Here is a 20,834-nt window from a genome sequence, read left to right as displayed (position 1 = left end):
TGCCTTATTGTCAGAGATGCCTTATTGTGCATGACCATATTTTAGATCCTTCACACTACCTGAAATTAACTACCTTATAAACTATTAATAAGCAACAAATTAGGAGTTTATTGAAGCAAAAAGCCAAGTTAATAGAGAATTGGACATTAAAATAACGTGATCAAATAGATATACATACTCATAAAACATATACAAATTATGCATAAAAAAAAAGATTTGTTTGAAAGACCAAAAGATTAATTCCTGTAGTGTAAAAGTTTTTTTTAGGTATTTGTTAGAAGGAAAAAAAGAAATTTAAATGTAATTCCTGTAGTGTAAATAACAGTAAAAGTAGTATATGTACTGTACTGTATATATATATATATATATATACACACACACAAAATGAAAAATCATGACTGATTACAGTGGTTATTATTTGCAGTAATCCTCATTTTTACCTTGAACGGCGCTGAAGGTGACAGAGAGTAAAATCCCAAACACTATGAGCTCCATCTGAAGATCGGCTGTGAATCCTGTGGGATCTGAGACTCAGATACACACTCTTATAAGAGCCTTTAAACTCCTCCTATCAGAGCCACGCATGATACACACACACACACACACACACACTATCAATCTGCATCAAGAGTTCAGCGTTCATTCATTCATGCATTTAAACTCAGAGAGAGCTGCAGTGTATCAAACAAAACTATTTAATTCAATCACCTAAAACATCATTTACATTAAATAAAAATACAGAACATTACAACCAACAATAAAAATTAAGTTAAAAATGTCAAATTACTCTGTAGTTTTCTCCACATCCAAATTAAAATTTCACATTTATAAAATAAAAATCACAGATAGCAGCATCAAAAACATCTGTAGCTTCAATCTCCACAGTGTCACGCATCTGAAACAGACAAATACACAATAAAATCATACTTTTACTACAACATTAGATAGAAACAAAACACTCGATTACAGGAATAATTCATTCCAAAATGAAATCAGTCACCACTCTTTCTGATTATATTCATTATTCTTTTTTATGATGAAATCTAGGGCTCCAAAAATGTGAAAAACAAACTATGAAATGGTCATAACAGTATTCCAAATCATGATAATTTTGTGAAATTTATCAGCATATAATGAAGTCAAAATGAGGTTTTACAGCTGATATGAAGTTGAATACTGTGTTCAAGACAGAAGGTCTATGGATGAAAACCAGTGAAAGAAATCTGATAACTCACCCGTCCTCTTCCACGAGCTCAAGGCTTTGCCGGAGGAGACTTGGATCTGATCTTGGCTTTGCTGGAAGTGCTGGAAAAAAACATGGGATTTGAAAGGACATGAAACACTGCGGAAAATTCCAGATTAGTGAATAGATTCAGTTGACTTCAGTGTGCTTTTGTCTGAACAAGAACAAACACATGCAAACATCAGCTCACACGGACTAGGTGGTATTTAGCCTGCAGCGCAGAGAGGAGGCTTTTCTGGCATCTTTACTGACAGGAAAACCGTTTATTACGCAAAAGTGCCGAATATTGTGTTACTGTGTTTGAACAACCGCAGCTTTACTATCAGCAAAACAGAAACTGAACTACAGCTGAGGGTTTACTCGTGTTTTTCATAATGTTTCATTGTTGTTATAGTTTAATCAGAAGTTTATATATTATTGTTAATATAAATATACACTACACTGTAAATCTACTTCAGCAGACTTTTGAGTTCTCAACTTATTTTTGTAGGAGATTCTCTTAAACTTAAAACAACAAGTTGAGAGAACTCCAAAAAATCTGCTGAAGCTGGTTGCCTCAACTTTTTTTTTTTTTTTACAGTGTATTTATTTATTCAAATGTATTATTATTTTTTATATAAATACTTTACAAAATCATTTAAACGGTTGATTTATTCACAAAAAAACCCTGTCATGTTGCTCAGAGATGCAAAACAGTGCCGTGGCTTTGTTTGGAATTATTTTTGTTGTCAAAATAGAACAAAAACAGGAAATATGGCGTCTAAAACATAAGTCTCTTAATAGTTCAAACTTCTTGTTTATTGAACTGTTGCATAAAATCAATATCACATTTGTAATCATGCTGATTTTTGGAGGAAAAAACTTCAACATTCACCACATGATCGCTATCACCAGCATTATTTGTTCCTTTAGGTGGTTTACAAAAGAAATCTGTCAGTGTTTTTTCATTTTCTCTCTTCTTCAGCCCTTTGCATTTCCCGCGGTAAGGTTAGTTAGCTCCCTGTCACCTGACAGCGGAAAGCAGTGACTGAGTGATTGACAGCTAATATTAACCAATCTAAAATCTGCATTAAATTAAAGAATGTAAAGATGTTATGTAACGTTTGATAGAACCGTATCGGCACATAGAAGGCACATAACTGTGAACGTTTTTAGAGAAATGAAAACAGGTCACACTACAACAATTATATGCACTCGCACAGATGCTCCTAAATACATTTTGAGGTCGCACAGATTCAATTATGGGAGCATATGGGACCAAAAGGGTCGCAATTTCGAGCCTCACTTGAACATTTGGACCAAATACAGGAAATACGTCATACAAGTAGTCAAGTGCAAAGACTGTAAGTGTGGGTATTTGGACAAGGGTGTATCCTCTGTGCATGCGTGTTTGTACCTGTAGGATGTGCTGGATTTCTCTCATGGCCAGTCGTATGGAGGGGTAGAGTCGGGGGAATGGTCTGCTCTCTCCGGTCAGATCGTCGTCCTTGTGATCCATCTGAGCAGCTTCGACTCGTCTGCGGCGGTCAGAGATGCGCTTGAGCACCGACGGTTTGTGGGACTCTGGGTTTGAGCTTCCTCCCGGTGGCAGGAAGAGCCTTTGCATCTGTAAGTGCGCTTTATGTGAACCCGTGTCCATGTCCTGATCCTCAGCAGGACGCTCCGCCGCAGATGATGAAGATGATGATGTAAACTCTTTGAGCTCCTCATAGTCAGGCTCCTGATCACACATCTGCACACACACAAACCAGCGTTACTCTCTCGACTCTGAACACACGGCTATGAATGGAGCAAAGTGTTGGAGAGTAAGTTACATGTAAGAGTTACGTAAATTAATGACCAAATAAGGTAACACTTTATTTTAAGGTGTCCATAATACAGAGTAATTACCTAATTACAGTGCCAATAGAAAGTCTTCATACCCCTTCTTTTTTCTCACATTTTGTTATGTTGCGTTATGTTAAACTGCTTTAAATTAACCCCCCCCCCCCACACACACACACACATAAATCTACACCCCATTCACGCAAAGCATGGATTTATCACAACTTTGCAAATTTATTAAAAAGGAAACACTGATAAAATGAGTGCCTTTCTATAGGCACAGTAAGTATTTAGTAGTAGCCGTTGTACTTACATGAAACAAAATGTACCATGTAACTAAGTTATGGAACAGCCTGTAATTACAGATGTAATAGGCAGCTACTGTTACACATATGTAACAGACCGAGTCTGTTACTAAGCTACTTATGTAAGCAAAAGATTACATATGTTTTGCAGACTTTTTACAACATAATTCTAAATGCAAGTACACAGTCATAAGCTACTTAAAATAAAGTGCATCAAGATTGTACTGAAGTGTACCAGTTGCTGTGTAACAGACTTGGCCTGTTACGTGTGTAATAGTAGCTGTCTATTACATCTATATAATTACAAACTCTAATTACAGGCTGTTCCATAACTTAGTTACATGGTAAGCATTTTGTTTCATGTAAGTACAACGGCTACTACTAAGTACTTAATTAGGTAATTACTCTGTATTATGACACCTTAAAATAAAGTGTTACCCAAAATGAATGTAACTGTAATTTTGTTTACATAATATATGTATGTGTGTGTACAATATACACACATACATACACACACACACACACACACACACACTTACAGCAATATTTTTTAAATATTTACATGTATATACATTTATATTATTATACTTTGTATTATGTATAAACATATTTAATATATAAACATGACATTTTTCTTATATATATAAATGCATGTGTTTGTATTTATATATACATAATCAATATACACAGTACACACTCATATTATGTAAACAAATACTTTTATTTTGGATGCGATTAATTGTTTGACAGCCCTAATTTTCTCTCTCACACACACATATACGATTTATTTCCCAAATTGCATTGACTGCTCTAAAATATGAGACACCAATATTTCAGGACTTTAGGACACATAATTATTCAATAACTGTTTTATTTATGTATATGCTTTATTTTTTAAGATTAACTGTTTTTCCCCAAGGCATTGTTAGATGTCAGTATTTCCTGTTATAGCTATGCAAAGATTTTATTTCAAAAACTCATAGCTATTAAACAATTTTTTGTTATGATATTAAATCTGTATTTAACCTCAAAACTATCCCAAAGTAAAAGGCGGTGCTAAAGTCTTGTGGTGGCTGTGCTTTAAAATGTAATTATTATAACCTTAATTCAAGTAATGAAGGATTTGAAAGTCTGACAGGAAGTACTATTGAGTACTATTGTTAACCCTGCCTGGTTTAAATGTTTCAAAATGATTAACAGTGGAAAACATCCATTAGAAATTTAGAAAAGTACTCAAATGTAATCAGTTACATTACTTTAATAAAGTAATTGAAATAGTTACACTACTTATTACATTTTAAATAGGGTAACTTGTAATCTGTAACCTATTACATTTCCGAAGTAACCTTGCCAGCACTGAGCGCAGGACACTCACCTGACCGCAGGGCAGCGTCAGCAGCTCCATGAAGGGCTTGATGCCCACCTGAGTGTGATACTGGACCAGATCTGTGAGACAGGAGTGAGCCCGATCCTCCCCGAGAATCACATACTTCCCATTGCTCTGCATCTCCACCATATAGTGACGACAGCGATCAGCACCCCTGATACAGGCCATAAATCATACATATACGATAAATAAAACCAAGCGATAAATAAAAATAAGTTCAACATCAAGAACATAAATAAACAAATTAATAAACAAACAAGAATTATTATTATATATTATTAATTAAATAAAATTAATCATTATTATTTGTAACACGTGTATACTATTTATTTAAATTTATTCATATTTAGTAGCATTATTAATAGAGATATTTTTACATTATATTATCATTATCACATCATTATTTTATTCAAATAAAAATGAATGTTATTATATGTGACCTTGGACCACAAAAAAAGTCTTAAGTGTCAGTTTTTTTAAATTGAGATTTATACATCATCAAAGCTGATTAAATAATCTTTCCATTGATGTATGGTTTGTTAGGATCGGACAATATTTGGCTGAGATACAACTATTTGAAAATCTGGAATCTGAGGGTGCAAAAACATCTAAATATTAAGAAAATCGTCTTTAAAGTTGTCCAAATGAAGCACTTAACAATGCATATTACTAATCAAAAATGACGTTTTGATATATTTACGGTTAGAAATTTACAAAATATCTTCATGGAACATGATCTTTACTTAATATCCTAATGATTTTTGGCATAAAAGAAAACTTGATAATTTTGACCCATACAATGTATTTTTGGCTATTGCTACAAATATACCCCAGCGACTTAAGACTGCTTCAGGGTCACATATAATAAATAGTGCTGGGCAACGAATAATCGCATCCAGAATAAAAATTTGTGTGTACATAATAAATATACACAGTACACGCACATTTAATAAGTATATATAAGGACACACACATACAGTATATATTTAGAAAATATTTGCATGCTTGTGTATTTATACATAATATATGTGTGTGTACTGTGTATATTAATTATGTACAAAAATATTTTATTTGGGATGCGATTAATCGTTGCCCAGCACTAATAATAAATAATAATATTAAAATTAAATATGAATAAAATATTGTAGTTTTTGCTATTATTATTAATATGATTATTATTAATAATAGAGTAAAATATATACTATTTATATTTATTCCTATGTATTTATTATTTATATAAATAATGCTATTTAAAATATTTTTACACACACACACACACACATATATAAAGATATAAATAACAATGTTACTATTTATAACACTATTAATAATAATAAATAATAAATATAAAATAAAACATTGATAATAGTAACTAGTAAAAATGCAAATATTATATAAATTAGTAATAATAACAACAATAATATTATTATTATTATTAAGTACAAAAAATTGGGGTGGGGGGGGGAGAAGCACCACATTTTGTTGCTGAAATTCAATTAATTATGTTTCCACCATGCAAGTTTATGTAAAATCAAACTTAAACATTCATGGTCTTTTTATGACAAAATAACGGTTTACAAAAAAAACCCTGATTAACAGTCATACATACAATATGAAGATACTGTAACAAATCTGTTAAACTGTTTTCTTATTCTCATGTAAAAGGAGCTGATTTGCATATAAACCCTATAAACAGGTTTTTATAAGCTGATTTCTGCTGATGTACACATGCACTATAAGCCGTATTTAGTGAATAACTACTTAAATTTCAATTTAAACTACTTCAACTTGAAATATGCAGCACACGTCATACTACTTCTGGTGCTTTTGTAGTGGTTTTAGCACCTTTATCTGTGGACTACTACGCTGATTTTGACGTTTTGGCAGAACGCACCTGAAGGTCAGTGTGTAACCCTCCCGGCTCTGACCCACACGCACCAAGAAGCAGCCGAGAGGTTTGTCGATCAGGAGATCTTCTGCTTGTCTGAGAAAGCAAGGTTATAGTCAGCATATCTTAAATACTGTATATTCAGATGCTGATGTGACCCGTGCTGGCAAAATGTCACCTGGCCAGCAGATTTTAAGCATGTTCTCCCATTATTAAAGAGGCCTAATTTGGCAATAGAGGATCCTAATAATTTTAGACCGATCTCAAATTTACCTTTTTTAGCCAAGGTCTTTTAATTACAAGCACATATCACTGTGAATTCAATTGGTGAGCCCTTTCACTTGGGCTTTAAGCCCTGCCATAGCACTGAGACAGTGTTGGTCAAAGTGTTAAATTACATCTTTGTTTCAATGGAAAATGGCAAAAATGATATTTTAATTTTGCTTGACCTTGGTGCAGCTTTCGATATGGTGGACCATGAGATTTTAATTAACCGCTTAGAACACTGGGTTGGCCTAAAAGGTAATGTGCTTAAATGGTTTAAATTTTATCTCATGGAAAGATTTTTTTCTGTTAGCAACGGAGGCTGTAATTCTTCAAGATTACATCTTCCTTAGGGAGTCCCACAAGGATCAATTCTTGCTCCAATTATTTTCTCCCTTCATATGCTACCGTTAGAGGCTATTTTTCAGAAATATAAAGTATCATTCATTCATAATTCATATTATGCTGATAATACACAGATTTATTTGCCCGTGAGATAGTTAAATTATGTTAAGGACTGGATGGCTGCAAATTTTTTGAAGCTTAACGAAAACAAAACTGAAGTTATTGTGTTCAGCCCTAGAAAGCATGATGTGCTTCAGTGCTTGAATGCAACCTCTTTGACTGCTTTTGTTAAATATAGTGTAAAAATCTGGGATTTGTTCTGGATAGTGATTTAAGGTTGGACAGGCAAATTAATACTTAATGTGTCTTTATGTGATGTGGGTGTGCATATTTTTGCTGTCTTCTTGTGTTTCTTAGCTTGTGACTGTGAAGCACTTTAGTTGCATTAAACTGTGCTATATAAATAAAGTGTGTGAATGTGCACGGTCTAATTTTGAGCTACAGACAAAATTTCAAAAGAAGTGAAAAATGTCAGTTTTGGTCAAATTTGAGGTTTTCACAAAAATTTGTTCTTTAAGCCCTCTTCTAGCCATCCTAATGCTCCAAATAGTAATTAAACATCTAAAATTATCTTTATTTGTACGTTTTCCGAGAGGGGTAGCTTTTTCTCTGCTCGCTTATGGACGACTGCTGCTGCTTCTCATCATAAGTTGTAGGTCTTTTGTTGACAAGCGCAGTATTCCAGCTTTGTGAATATTCATATTGAATTGTTTGACATGAGTTCAAACCAGTGAAGTATGATTTTCAAACACACGAGGAAAACAAAACGATCGTGCTGACTGACATTTGCAAAGCGCCTTTCCACGAGCACGCAATCTCCCAGTCTCCTAATCTGTTATGTCTTACATGAACATTTAGTGAATGGTTGGGAAAAAATGTGACATTATATTAGATCTATGCATTAATGTTAATCAAACATTAAAAGAAAAGACGGAATCACTCGCTGCTCTTCATTAAACTACTGTTTATTTGCATTTTTGTTCTTATTTTTAATAACAAAGAAAAAATAAAAAATAGCTATATTGTGATTAATAATAATTGGAGGAAAATATGCCACGTTGCTTGGTGATTTTGCTTTGGAATCTTTAACTCGATTTTTTTCAAAATCAACTCTGATGACTCGATCGCCTTCAAATTGCTGTAACTCAGTAATTTTTTTGTCCGATTCCAAGTCATATATGTGACCCTGGAGCACAAAACCAGTCATAAGTAGCATGGGTATATTTGTAGCAATAGCCGACAATACATCGTATGGGTCAAAAATATAGATTTTTCTTTTATACCAAAAATCATTAGGATATTAATTAAAGATCATGTTCCAAGAAGATATTTAGTAAATTTCTTCCCGTAAATATATCAAAATGTAATTTTTGATTAGTAATATGCATTGCTAAGGACTTAATTTGGACAACTTTAAAGGCGATTTTCTCAATATTCTGATTTTTTTGCACCCTCAGATTCCAGATTGTCAAATAGCTGTATCTCAGTCAAATATTGTCCTATCATAACAAAAGCTTATTTATTCAGCTTTCAGATGATGCATAAATCTCAATTTAAAAAAAAATTACACTTATGACTGGTTTTGTGGTCCAGGGTCACATATCATTTTGAAGGTATTTTAATGGAGAATGTGAAATTTTTAAATTAGCTCATTCCGACTCATTTTGCCAGCATGGGTCACATGAATTTGCGTGGGTAATGAGGCTGACCTGCGCGTGATCATGCCGTGGAACCAGCTGGGGAAGCCGCCATCTCGGGTCAGCTTTCGCACCTGCGTCTCTTTGAACCAGCGGATGGTGTTGGTCTTCTTCAGGTGTTTCTCTTTAATTCGCTCTTCATCGATTGGCTGAAGCATCAGAGAAGCGTACAGGTGAACGTTCTCATCCAGCTCGTTATCAAACAGAGTCGCCTGATCACAAAATAAAACAAATTATTATTGTTAACTAAAACCATAACAAAACACAAACCATAAAACAATGAAATCAAATAAACATTAACTGAATTAAAATACATGAACATTTTATTTCAGCAAGTTACCAAGGCAACATTTTTGTTTAGTTTAGATTAATTTGAAGTACAAGAACTAAAATGAACCGAAATAAAATTAATAAAAACTATATAGACATCTAAAAAAAGAAACAGAAACAAATAAAAATGATGAAAATGCAACAAAATTATTAAAACTTTCTAATTAATTTGAAAAATCTAATCATGAAAACGATTCAAAATATTTAAATAAAAACTATTTATAATAAATAATAGTGTATCAACAATAAACAATACTGGTTAAAGTAAAAAAGAAATTCCCAATTCATGTCACTTTTATAATGTGGCCTATTACAGGTCACGAAGAAAATAACATGCGAGAAACATTTTAAGAAATTAAATGAAGTTTTTCAATTTCAATTTTGGTTTGAAGTCGACTTTAAACTTCAAATATTAAATAAATTATAAAACAAACACAAAAACTTGTGCAGTTTCTGCATAGTATAGTGATAAAAATAATAAATAATAAAAAATAATTTGTGTTTATATTTATGTGTATTCACTATTATTAATAATTCAATAATAATATTATGTATTATTATAAATAATAATTATATTTATTATTGGTATAAAAGTATTTTTTTATTAATATCTATTTATTATTAATATGACCATATATAATAAACTAATAATAAAAAGTAAAAATTTTGTATGAATTAAATATGCTAAAATTATTAATAATAATAATATAAATTATTTAAATATATCATCATCATCATTATATATTTTATTTATTGTTTATATTAGTGTAATTATTTATTATTAATAATATAAATATGACTATTTACTATTTATAAGACTAATAATAATAATAATATATAGTAAACATAAAAAAAAATGTTTTGTATGAATAAAATATAACATTATTAATAATGAAATATTTTTCAATATCATAATAATAATAATAATAGTTATTATTATTACAGTGGCATGCAAAAGTTTGGGAACCCCTTGCATGTTATTTTTTATTTAGTACTGTCCTGAGTAAGATATTTTCCATAAAAGATGTTTACATATAGTCCACAAGATAAACAAACAGCTGAAATGATTAAAATAACCCCCTTCAAAAGTTTGGGAACCCTTGGTTCTTAATACTGTGTGTGGTTACCTGGATGATCCACGGCTGTTTTTTTGTTTTGTGATGGTTGTGTTTGAGTCCCTTGATTGTTTTGAACAGTTAAACTGAGCACTGTTCTTCAGAAAAATCCTCCAGGTCCTGCAGAATCTTCAGTTTTCCAGCATCTTTTGCATATTTTAACCCTTTCCAGCAGTGACTGTATGATTTTGAGATCCACCTTTTCACACTGAGGATGATTGAGGGACTCAAACACAACAATTAAAAAAGGTTCAAACATTCACTGATGCTCCAGAAGGAAACACACTGCATTAAGAGCCGGGGGAGAAAACTTTTTGAATTTGAAGATCAAGGTAAATTGTACTTAATTTGTCTTCCGGGAAACATGCAAGTATCTTCTGTCGCGTCAGAAGGGCAGAACTAAATGGAAAAATATATATATTTCTACAAAATAAGAAAAATTTGGACATCTTCATTCTGTTCAAAAGTTTTCACCCCCGGCTCTTAATGCATCGTGAATGTTTGAACCTTTTTTAATTGTTGTGTTTGAGTCCCCTCAATCATCCTCAGTGTGAAAAGATGCATCTCAAAATCATACAGTTACTGCTGGAAAGGGTTCAAATATGCAAAAGATGCTGTAAAACTGAAGATTATGCAGGACCTGGAGGATTTTTCTGAAGAACAGTGCTCAGTTTAACTGTTCAGAACAAACAAGGGACTCATGAACAACCATCACAAAACAAAAAAACAGTCGTAGATCATCCAGGTAACCACACACAGTAAACTTTTGAAGGGGGTTATTTTAATCATTTCAGCTGTTTGTTTATCTTTTATGTAAAATATCTTACTCAGGACAGTACTAAATAAAAAATAACATGCATTTTGTATGATCTCTCTTATTTTGTTAAAATCACATTTTCACAGATTTTGCAAAGGGTTCCCAAACTTTTGCATGCCACTGTATGTATTTTATTTATTATTTGTATGAATGTACTTATTATTATTAATATAAATGTGACTACTTACTATTTATAATAAACACTGTGTTTTATACGAATGAATGAATGAAACAAACGATTAGGGAGCATAAAACATGTTTTTAGCTCTAATAGAGACTAGAAAAGTGACTTGGTACATAAATAATCTTTAAACTGCTAGGTTGAGGAGGTAATCTCATGAACCCAGGTGTAATATTTCACTGATGTCACACCTCAAACAGCTTGCTGCGTGGCCGTGGCACAGGCGCCAGATGCGGCGCTTTGGGGACGGCGTTCAGCACCAAGCGCGGCCTGGGCTCCGGCTTCTTCTTCCTCGGCAGGGGCACCGGTGGAGACGCAGGTCCTGTAAACACACACACACACACATGACTTTAACACACGCCACTGCCATCAGCACTGACTGCTGTGAACACAGAGGACAGGTCTTACGCAGGTTCTCCTGCTCCAGCTCCAGGCGCCTCTTCCTCTCGTCCTCCAGCTGCTGTCTCCTCCTCTCCTCCTCCTCCTCATGCTCCTCTCTCTCCCGCTGAGCCTGCCGCTGCTGCTGCCGCCGTATCTCCGCCAGCAGAGCCAGATACCTCCTCCGGCAGATCTGAGTGCGGTAATCTACACAACATTGAGTCAGTCAACAGTCAAGTATTAAACACTCAAATGACTCAAGACAAACTCATCTCACTGTTAAAACAAGCATAAATCATGTTTACAGTAATGCACTTAAGACTGAATTCTTTTCATTCTGAGGCAATGAAATATACAAGGACAAATGTGAAAATACAAGTCAAAAGGTTTAGAAAAATTATGAATTGTTTTTAAACGTTTTTGTAATAAAAAAAATAATAAAATCACTTCTGCTCACCAAGGCTGCATTTATTTGACCAAAAATACAGTAGAAACAGAAAAATACTGAAATATTTGTCCTATTTAATAGAACCGTTTTCCAGGTGAATATATTGTAAGATGTCATTTTGTTCTGTGACGCAAAGCTGAATTTTCAGCATAATTACTCCAGTCTTCAGCATCACATGATCCTTCAGAAATCATTCTAATATACTGATTTGCTGCTCAAGTAACATTTCTAAATATTACCAATGTTGAAAACAGTTTTAAATATTCCATTATTTAAATGTATTAAATATTTAAAGATGTAATATATTATGCAATAGATATATAACGTAATAAATAATGATACAAATATAATAAAAATATAAATTAAAATACAAATAAATACATTTAAACAACGCAAAAAATTAATAACTTACCAAAAAATCTAAATACATATTTTTATTTATTACACAGGCAAACTTTTAAAATAATTTAATAAATTATAAAATAGTTTATTTATGTATATTTATATTATTATTACATTTAACTTTTAATTTTGTGAAACTGAAATTTACATTAACTTTTTTTAAAATAAATATTCTTTTAAAAACTGTAAAATTGTAAACAAATATTCCACAATATTACTGTTTTTGCTGTGCTTCTGAAAAAAAAAAATATTATTAAATATTAAATAAATATGGGAGGTTTATATAAATAGTGTATGACCTCCTAAATTTATATTTTAACACAAATTCAGTACTCTGCGACTTAATAATGTGAACTACGCCACTATGAAGGGGTTACCGAATCATAACAGGCCATTTACATATAAAAGTATTAAAGGTACATTCACAAAAACAGCCTTTATAATTCTAACTATGGGTCAGAGGCTTGACATTGTGAATGAATGTCAAGGGGAAAATACACAAAAAATAATATATGGCAAGAACAGAAGATGTTTTATAATGTCCTCCCATTCATTCTGTGCCATTATTAACAGCCACATATCCAGATAAGTTCACGTCTGAACTTGTTCTGATATGTTTTTATGAGTGTGTTTCTGAGAGGTGATTCAAGCTGCTATAAAACAGTCAAACTTTGAGCCAAGAGTTTCAAGTGCAGTCATGTGAGCTCCGCTGAATTTAATAGACTATAATTGAGGGATAAACAAACGAGTTTAATTGCTCCTCACTCTTCTGAATGACAAGCACCGCTCGTCCCAGTCTCTCCAGCAGACGGGCCAAATCCTCCTGGTGCCAGTACTTAAAAAACAAGCGACTCGACCTGAAAGAGCAGCACAAGAGAACTACTGTGACTTGCTCGATACGTCAATATTATCTGAGCCAATAAAGTATCTAATGCATCCGTTCATATTATTTTATCACCAGATGTTCAAGCCAAATTAATTAATACGTTAGATCCTGAGACAACATAACAAACCTAAACATCCTGACGAAATCTTACGAAATCTAGATTTTAATATTTTATGAATATGAATGTAGCATTTGGATTTGTAACGTCATGAGGGCAAGTAAATAATATTTTTTCCCCATTTCTGAAGATAAATACTGCTTTTCATTTCAAGCTCATTGTCATTGTAGTCATAAGTGTGTATTTAATGCATATTTAAATATTCCAATAATTATTTAATATTTAAATATATGTAATGTATTATGCAATACATATATTTAAAAATTAAATAAATAATAATAAATACACATACATAATGTAAAAAATTTAAATATATGTAATATATGTTTATTATTACACGCACACGTTTTAAATAATTTATAAAATAGTAACTTCTGTATATTTATTATTTTGTGTTATATTATATTATTACATTTGCATACATTTAATATTTTTATTTGATTTTTAATTTTATTTTGTGAATTTATTTTTAATTCTTTTAAATAATAAAATTGTAATGTTATATATTATATATTGTAACATATTACACACAAAACTTGTAACTGCTTTATACACACACACACACACACACACACACTATGTATTTATATATGTACTATATATTAATAAATTATTAAATAGTTAATTTATGTATATTTTATTCTTATTTATTACATTTTGATCAATTTTATATTTAATTTATCCTGACAGGACTTCAGACTTCAGAATAAAAATGTGAATGGTTGGAGGTTTCTTCAGATCATGACACTAGCGTGTGGACAATAATAACAGTTACACATGGCTCAAATACCACCAATAATCCATATCATTTGATTTACTTCATGACTTAAGCAGGTTGCAACATGCTCAAACTTACCCGCACTTCCAACCAGAGAGTTCAGTGCTGTTCAGGATCGACATGCAACTGAAAACAACAACAAAACAATGCATTTGAATCAAATCAAATAAAAGGGAGCTGAACACTTAAACATTTGTTAAATGTGCTGTTATTATCTTTTATAATTGCACATTATTATTACAAAAGTACATTATTATCCATCTAGGTGGGAGCTTTTTTCCTGTATTTCTTGGTGCACATTACTTTAACACAACTCTGATGTATCTGTTGTTCAGACCTGCTTTTGTCCAGCGAGAGATCTGGTTTCAGCAGCAGAATGTTGTACCTACAGGATAGAAATGTGAGTCATGCCGCAGGGAATCTGATGTAATGAACTGAAAAGTGTCAGTTTTCCTGCCTGCACACAAACCTCTCGGCAAACTCTCTGAACGCCGGACGCCACGAGAAACCGTCCCGTCGGATTCGGATGGTTTCCATCAGACCGTTGTATCTCAGCTGCAGAGGATGGGAACAGACAATCAGAACACCAATATGATGGACTGGACAGCTGAGATTATGAAAGGTACCATTGGGTCACTTTTAAAGAATGATAACACACAAATTAAACAGTTCTGTCACTCTCATAATGCACAAACGTCTTCCATGAAACACAAGGAAATCTTCATTTTGCAAACAAAAGTGGATGATTATTATTGTCATATATATATATATATATATATATATATATATATATGCATATGTATGTTAAATGTTGTTATGATTTAATTATAATTAAATATTCTTTGGTATACACACACACATACATTTAATTAATAAATACATAAATATAATAAAGCAATTAATGCATGTATATTATTCTATTTTTTTTATTATGTTAACTTTATTATGTTTTATATTATAATACATTTATCATTTATAATATACATTTTATTATACATTTAATTGTGTTTATGCACCATTAAATTGTGCGCATGTATACACACACACACACACATATATATACATACATAAATATAAAATAAATAACAATAAGTTAATAAGTTGTATAGTAGAATATATTAGTATAATATGATATGTAATATTACATCAAATATAATTATTAAATTATTAAATATGTAATAATAATGCATACATGTTATTAAGTGTTATATTCAAATATAATAAATATAAAAAATATATACAGTCATAGCCAGTGTTGGGGGATAATGCATTACAAGTAACGCAATTACGTAATAATATTACTGTTTTCAAGTAACTAGTAAAGTAACGCATTACTTTTTAATTTACAAGAAAATATCTGAGTTACTTTTTCAAAAAAGCAACGCCAGTTACTTTTTTCCCCATTTATTGACTGACAGTGCACTGTGTGATCATGCTGTTACTGTAGTTCTAGACTAAATGTGAATGTGCATTAATTCATCCCACTCGCAAAAAACAGATTTAGTATTCATCAAAATGAATTAAAACAGTGAAATGCAAACTCAGAATATGACACAAACCTGCAATAATTAAATATGCTAAACCACACAAATGTATCTAATCTCATTTTATTAACGCTGCTGACCTTTGATGATCCAGTTCAACCATACTAATAAGCAAAAATGACTTTAGATAAACTAACCATTGTGCTCCATTGTTTTTTATTGCTGAAGAGTGTTGAACTTTCTTCTCCTGCGTTCTACTTTACAGACGTGAATTTACTTTTCCTTCAGTCTGAGGTTTATTCATGACACTTTTTGGTGTGAAAGGGCTTTTATATTTGCTATGATTAGAACTTCTTGTATTAAAAACAATCAAGCCCTGCTCATATTTCAAAAGTAACGTAACGCATTACTTTCCTTAAAAAGTAGCTAAGTAACGTAATTAGTTACTTTTTTAGGGAGTAACGCAATATTGTAATGCATTACTTTTAAAAGTAACTTTCCCCAACACTGGTCATAGCCAAAAATATCGGCACCCTTGCAATTCTCTCAGAAAATTGCTCCAATTGCAAATGTTTTGGTATTCACGTGCTTATTGTTTTTGTTTACACTGCAACAACACAAAAAAAACCTGAGAAGTCAAACTTGATCAAATTTCACATAGAACTCAAAAATGGACTGGACAAAATTATTGGCACCTTGTCAAAATTGTAAGAAATAATTACTTAAAAAAAAAAAAAAACTGAGTTACTCCGGTGGTAGAAAACATTGTGGCACCAAGATAGGCTGCTATGAAGGGGGGGGGGGGGGGGGGGGCTTGGGTTTTATAGCCCCAGGGCCCTATGTGTTCTTAATCCAGGCCTGATTATATTCCATATTCTTATAGGCCACAAAGTGCACTTCCACAAATTTCCAGAAGGTGTCGGTGTTGCACAGTCTTGTAGTTTTTACCGTACTGTTTATGTACTGAATGTAACTCTACATTCCAAGACTGTACATCATCTGACCATGTGACTTAATAGCTGTTTATGTGTAAACATACACAGATAGAAACAAATGATGTCATTTGAGCAGGATGGACCGATCTTACACGGAACAGACGTTTTTCAAGAACAGAAAACAATAGTTGCTAGTTACTTATTACTCACTGCTATTACTAACCATCCAACTTTAGCAACCATTAAGAAGCACCCTAATATAGTGGTGGCAAGTTTTACATGTAAAAATCTACTTTTAACTAATATCTACACAACACAAGAGTTTATAGTCAGTGCTAAAATCTACAATGCGTCGTAGGACTAGCAGCACCAACAAGTAAATCACTTAATACAGTGTTTAGTCCATATTGGCACTTAAGCACAAACTCAGCGGCTCCTTTATCATTAGAGGGATTAAGATCCATCATAAACAGCACTAAAAGGCTTCCAGGTTTAAGGACAGCTCACAGAGCTCAGACTCCACTGGAGGGCAGGGAAATCTGAGAATGCATTTGGCTCCGCTGTGGAAAATAAACAGGGCCGAATGCAGCAGAGCTCTGCTGCAGATGCTGAAGTGACTCAGCTGAACCCACCTGATCCATCACCAGTTTACTGTCCAGCTGATCCGGCTGCTTGCTTCGGTTTGGCTTGATGCAGCGAACAAAGTGCGGACCAGCCGCAAACATCTTCTCAATGAGGACAGCCAGAGAATGCTGCATGGAAAACAATACACAGACAATTAGGCTGTTAAATTAACGGAGACCGGGTCAAACACACGCTTCATCATCATGACAATCACAATGCAAAGATCTTAAATGGTCCAAGACTTCACTTTCTGAAAATATCATTTATCTTCATTATGAGGTGAAGGATAGGGAAACCTGTTCACACCACAGAATAAATAAATACTGATAATTAAATAAAGGTTATTTATCTCACAATTCTGGGAATTAGAATTAGAATTGTGAGATATAAACCCAGAACTGCAAGTGTATATCTCACGATTCTGACTTTTCTCCTCAGAATTTCTGGTTTACAGGTGCATCTCAAAAAATAAGAATATCGTGAAAAAGTTCATTTTTTCTTGTAACTTGTTTCAAAAAGAGAAACTTTCATATATTTTAGATTCATTACATGTAAAGTAAAACATTTCAAAAGTTTTTTTGTTTTAATTTTGATGATTAGAGCTTACAGCTCACGAAAGTCAAAAATCAGTATCTCAAAATATTAGAATATTTACATTTGAGTTTCAATTAATGACCATACCTACAGTATAAATTCAGAGTATCTCTTGTTTTTTGAAACCACAATAATGGGGAAGACTGCAGACTTGGCAATGATCCAGAAGACAAACATTGACGCCCTCCACAAAGAGGGTAAGTCACAGAGGGTCATTACTGAAAGGTGTGGCTGTTCACAGAGTGCTGTATCAAAGCATATTAAATGCAAAGCTGACTGGAAGGAAGAATTTGGGTAGGAAAAGGTGCACAAGCAACAGGGATGACCGCAAGCTTGAGAATACTGTCAAGCAACGCTGATTCAAACACTTGGGAGAGCTTCACAAGGAGTGGACTGAAGCTGGAGTCAGTGCATCAAGAGTCACCACGCTCAGACGTCTTCAGGAAAAGGGCTACCAAGCCACTTCTGAACCAGAGACAAGGTCAGAAGCATCTTACCTGGGCTGTGGAGAAAAAGAACTGGACTGTTGCTCGTGGTCCAAAGTCCTCTTTTCAGATGAAAGTAAATTTTGCATTTCATTTGGAAATCAAGGTCCCAGAGTCTGGAGGAAGAGTGGAGAGGCACAGAATCCATGTTGCTTGAAGTCCAGTGTGAAGTTCCCACAGTCAGGGATGATTTGGGCTGCCATGTCATCTGCTGGTGTTGGTCCACTGTGTTTTCTGAAGTCCACAGACAACGCAGCCATCTACCAGGACATTTTAGAGCACTTCATGCTTCCTTCTGCTGACAAGCTTTATGGAGATGCTAATTTCATTTTCCAGCAGGACTTGGCACCTGCCCACACTGCCAAAGGTACCAAAAGCTGGTTCAATGACCATGGTGTTACTGTTTTTGATTGGCCAGCAAACTCGCCTGACCTGAACCCCATAGAGAATCTATGGGGTATTGTCAAGAGAAAGATGAGAGACACCAGACCCAACAATGCAGATGAGCTGAAAGCTGTATCAAAGCAACCTGGGCTTCCATTACACCTGAGCAGTGCCACAGGCTGATTGCCTCCATGCCACGCCGCATTGATGCAGTAATTCATGCAAAAGGAGGCCCAACCAAGTATTGAGTACATAGAAAAGACCATACTTTTCAGAAACCTGACATTTCTGTTTAAAATATCATTTTATCATCTCAGAATTCTACATCTAATTTATATCTTGGAATTCTATCTCAAGAGTTTGTGTCTCGGAATTCTGAGTTTATACCTTGCAATTCTAAATATATATCTTATTTATATCTAAATTACATCTCACAATTTTGAGTTTATATTTCAGAATTCATATTTTGCAATTCTAAATGTATATCTTGCAGTTTATAGAAAAAAAGACAGAATTTTTAGATAAGAAGTCACAATTACCTTTATTCTTTTTATTTATCCTGTGGCAGAAACAAGCTTCCACATAAATATGACCTGACAGTTTTTGTGAGATTAATCAATTTAATATTTCTGATACATGCAAAGTAGAAATCAATAGATGTACACATTTAAGATGCATTGCACACATTTAGATGCATTGATTTCTTTTGATTATTGGATGTATTAAATAAACCGACACACAAAACATAACTGATATTTTTAGAAGCAAAGATTTACCTTGAATTGTGCGCCGACGGACTGCTTCCTGGTTGAGTTAAAGTTGTCATCTGCAACTTGTAACTAAAATTAAAATGCACACAGGATCATGTGGTGAAATGCTGTGTGGTTTAATTATCACTGATCTCACAGTTAAGAGAGTAATTTGTCATTTGTACAGCATTAAATATGTTCAAACACCAGCCTATCAAGGCATCTGGGAAATATCACAACGTGTTTTATCAGACACTCATAAAGTTAACTGGTACGTAAAATGTTTTTTTTTAGATATAAAGTACCTTGGCTTTTCGTGGCATTAGTGTGCCTGTTCGGGAAATTGTGGCTGAAAAAATAGGGAAAAAAGCATATATAGAAATATATATATATATATATATATATATAAATATAACAATAATAATAAATAAATGATCATGGGGAAATTACAATCAAATGCCTTTGTTTGTAAGCTGAAGTTTAAGTATCTACACTTATTTACACATCTAATAATCTGTGAACATTAAAAAATTAAATAATGATAATAATAATAATTATTATTATTATTAATAATTGATAATAAAAGAACAAATACTTTGGGGAAATTTTTTTTTATAAATTAAAAATAATGTAATAGAATACAGCATAAATAAAAAATAACATACCATAAAACATTATGAAATTAAAAATAAAAATAAACATAATAACAATAAATAAAGATAAAAATGTGCATTCAAAGCTCACAACAAAATAAAAATAAATTGTAGTTTAAACATTGTGTGTGAGTTTTATTTTATTTCCTTTATTTTACCAGGAATTGTCCCATTGAGATATAGATCTCTTCTACCAGGGAGTCCTGGCCAAAAACTCACAAGCAAATGCTTTATTTTGTTGGCTGTGGTTCGAGCATTTAGACTTATCTAATGATGTGTGAAGCTGGGAGTGAATTCAGACCTGCGAACAGAACACTGAGGAGAGGAGTGACGCTGTTGATGAAGAGCTCACGAATGTTGGCCGGTATCGTGTCTCTGTTTTTCTCAAGAAATCCACTTGCATTGTATTGCACCTGAACAGACCACAAAAAGACACTTCATGCCAGAATAATGCACACAC

General features: G+C 32.9%; 2 protein-coding genes across 2 annotated transcripts in view; both read right to left on the bottom strand.

Annotated features, from left to right (window-relative positions):
- Nucleotides 1–575, bottom strand: part of ccl27b (chemokine (C-C motif) ligand 27b) — a 1,666-nt gene extending 1,091 nt beyond the window's left edge. The window contains exon 1 of the mRNA XM_079407916.1: nt 441–575. Coding sequence (XP_079264042.1) covers nt 441–495 — 55 coding nt within the window. The 5' untranslated portion in view covers nt 496–575. The remainder of the gene's footprint in view (nt 1–440) is intronic.
- Nucleotides 576–677: 102 nt separating this feature from the next.
- The window catches only part of LOC306864159 (myosin-IIIb-like), a 50,260-nt gene continuing 30,103 nt past the window's right edge, over nt 678–20,834 (bottom strand). The window contains exons 15-30 of the mRNA XM_079407912.1: nt 20,676–20,787; nt 20,027–20,070; nt 19,749–19,811; nt 17,518–17,637; nt 14,936–15,021; nt 14,804–14,851; nt 14,545–14,592; nt 13,450–13,541; nt 11,865–12,041; nt 11,648–11,778; nt 9,026–9,225; nt 6,654–6,743; nt 4,748–4,913; nt 2,640–2,975; nt 1,236–1,305; nt 678–895 (exon numbers count right to left, since the gene is read on the bottom strand). Coding sequence (XP_079264038.1) covers nt 888–895; nt 1,236–1,305; nt 2,640–2,975; nt 4,748–4,913; nt 6,654–6,743; nt 9,026–9,225; nt 11,648–11,778; nt 11,865–12,041; nt 13,450–13,541; nt 14,545–14,592; nt 14,804–14,851; nt 14,936–15,021; nt 17,518–17,637; nt 19,749–19,811; nt 20,027–20,070; nt 20,676–20,787 — 1,791 coding nt within the window. The 3' untranslated portion in view covers nt 678–887. The remainder of the gene's footprint in view (nt 896–1,235; nt 1,306–2,639; nt 2,976–4,747; nt 4,914–6,653; nt 6,744–9,025; nt 9,226–11,647; nt 11,779–11,864; nt 12,042–13,449; nt 13,542–14,544; nt 14,593–14,803; nt 14,852–14,935; nt 15,022–17,517; nt 17,638–19,748; nt 19,812–20,026; nt 20,071–20,675; nt 20,788–20,834) is intronic.

The sequence above is a fragment of the Barbus barbus genome (assembly GCF_936440315.1).
Source record: "Barbus barbus genome assembly, chromosome: 45".
NCBI classification, from domain to species: domain Eukaryota; kingdom Metazoa; phylum Chordata; class Actinopteri; order Cypriniformes; family Cyprinidae; genus Barbus; species Barbus barbus.
The sequence above is the reverse complement of the archived record's forward strand: the minus strand, read 5'-3'. Positions and strand labels throughout refer to the sequence as shown.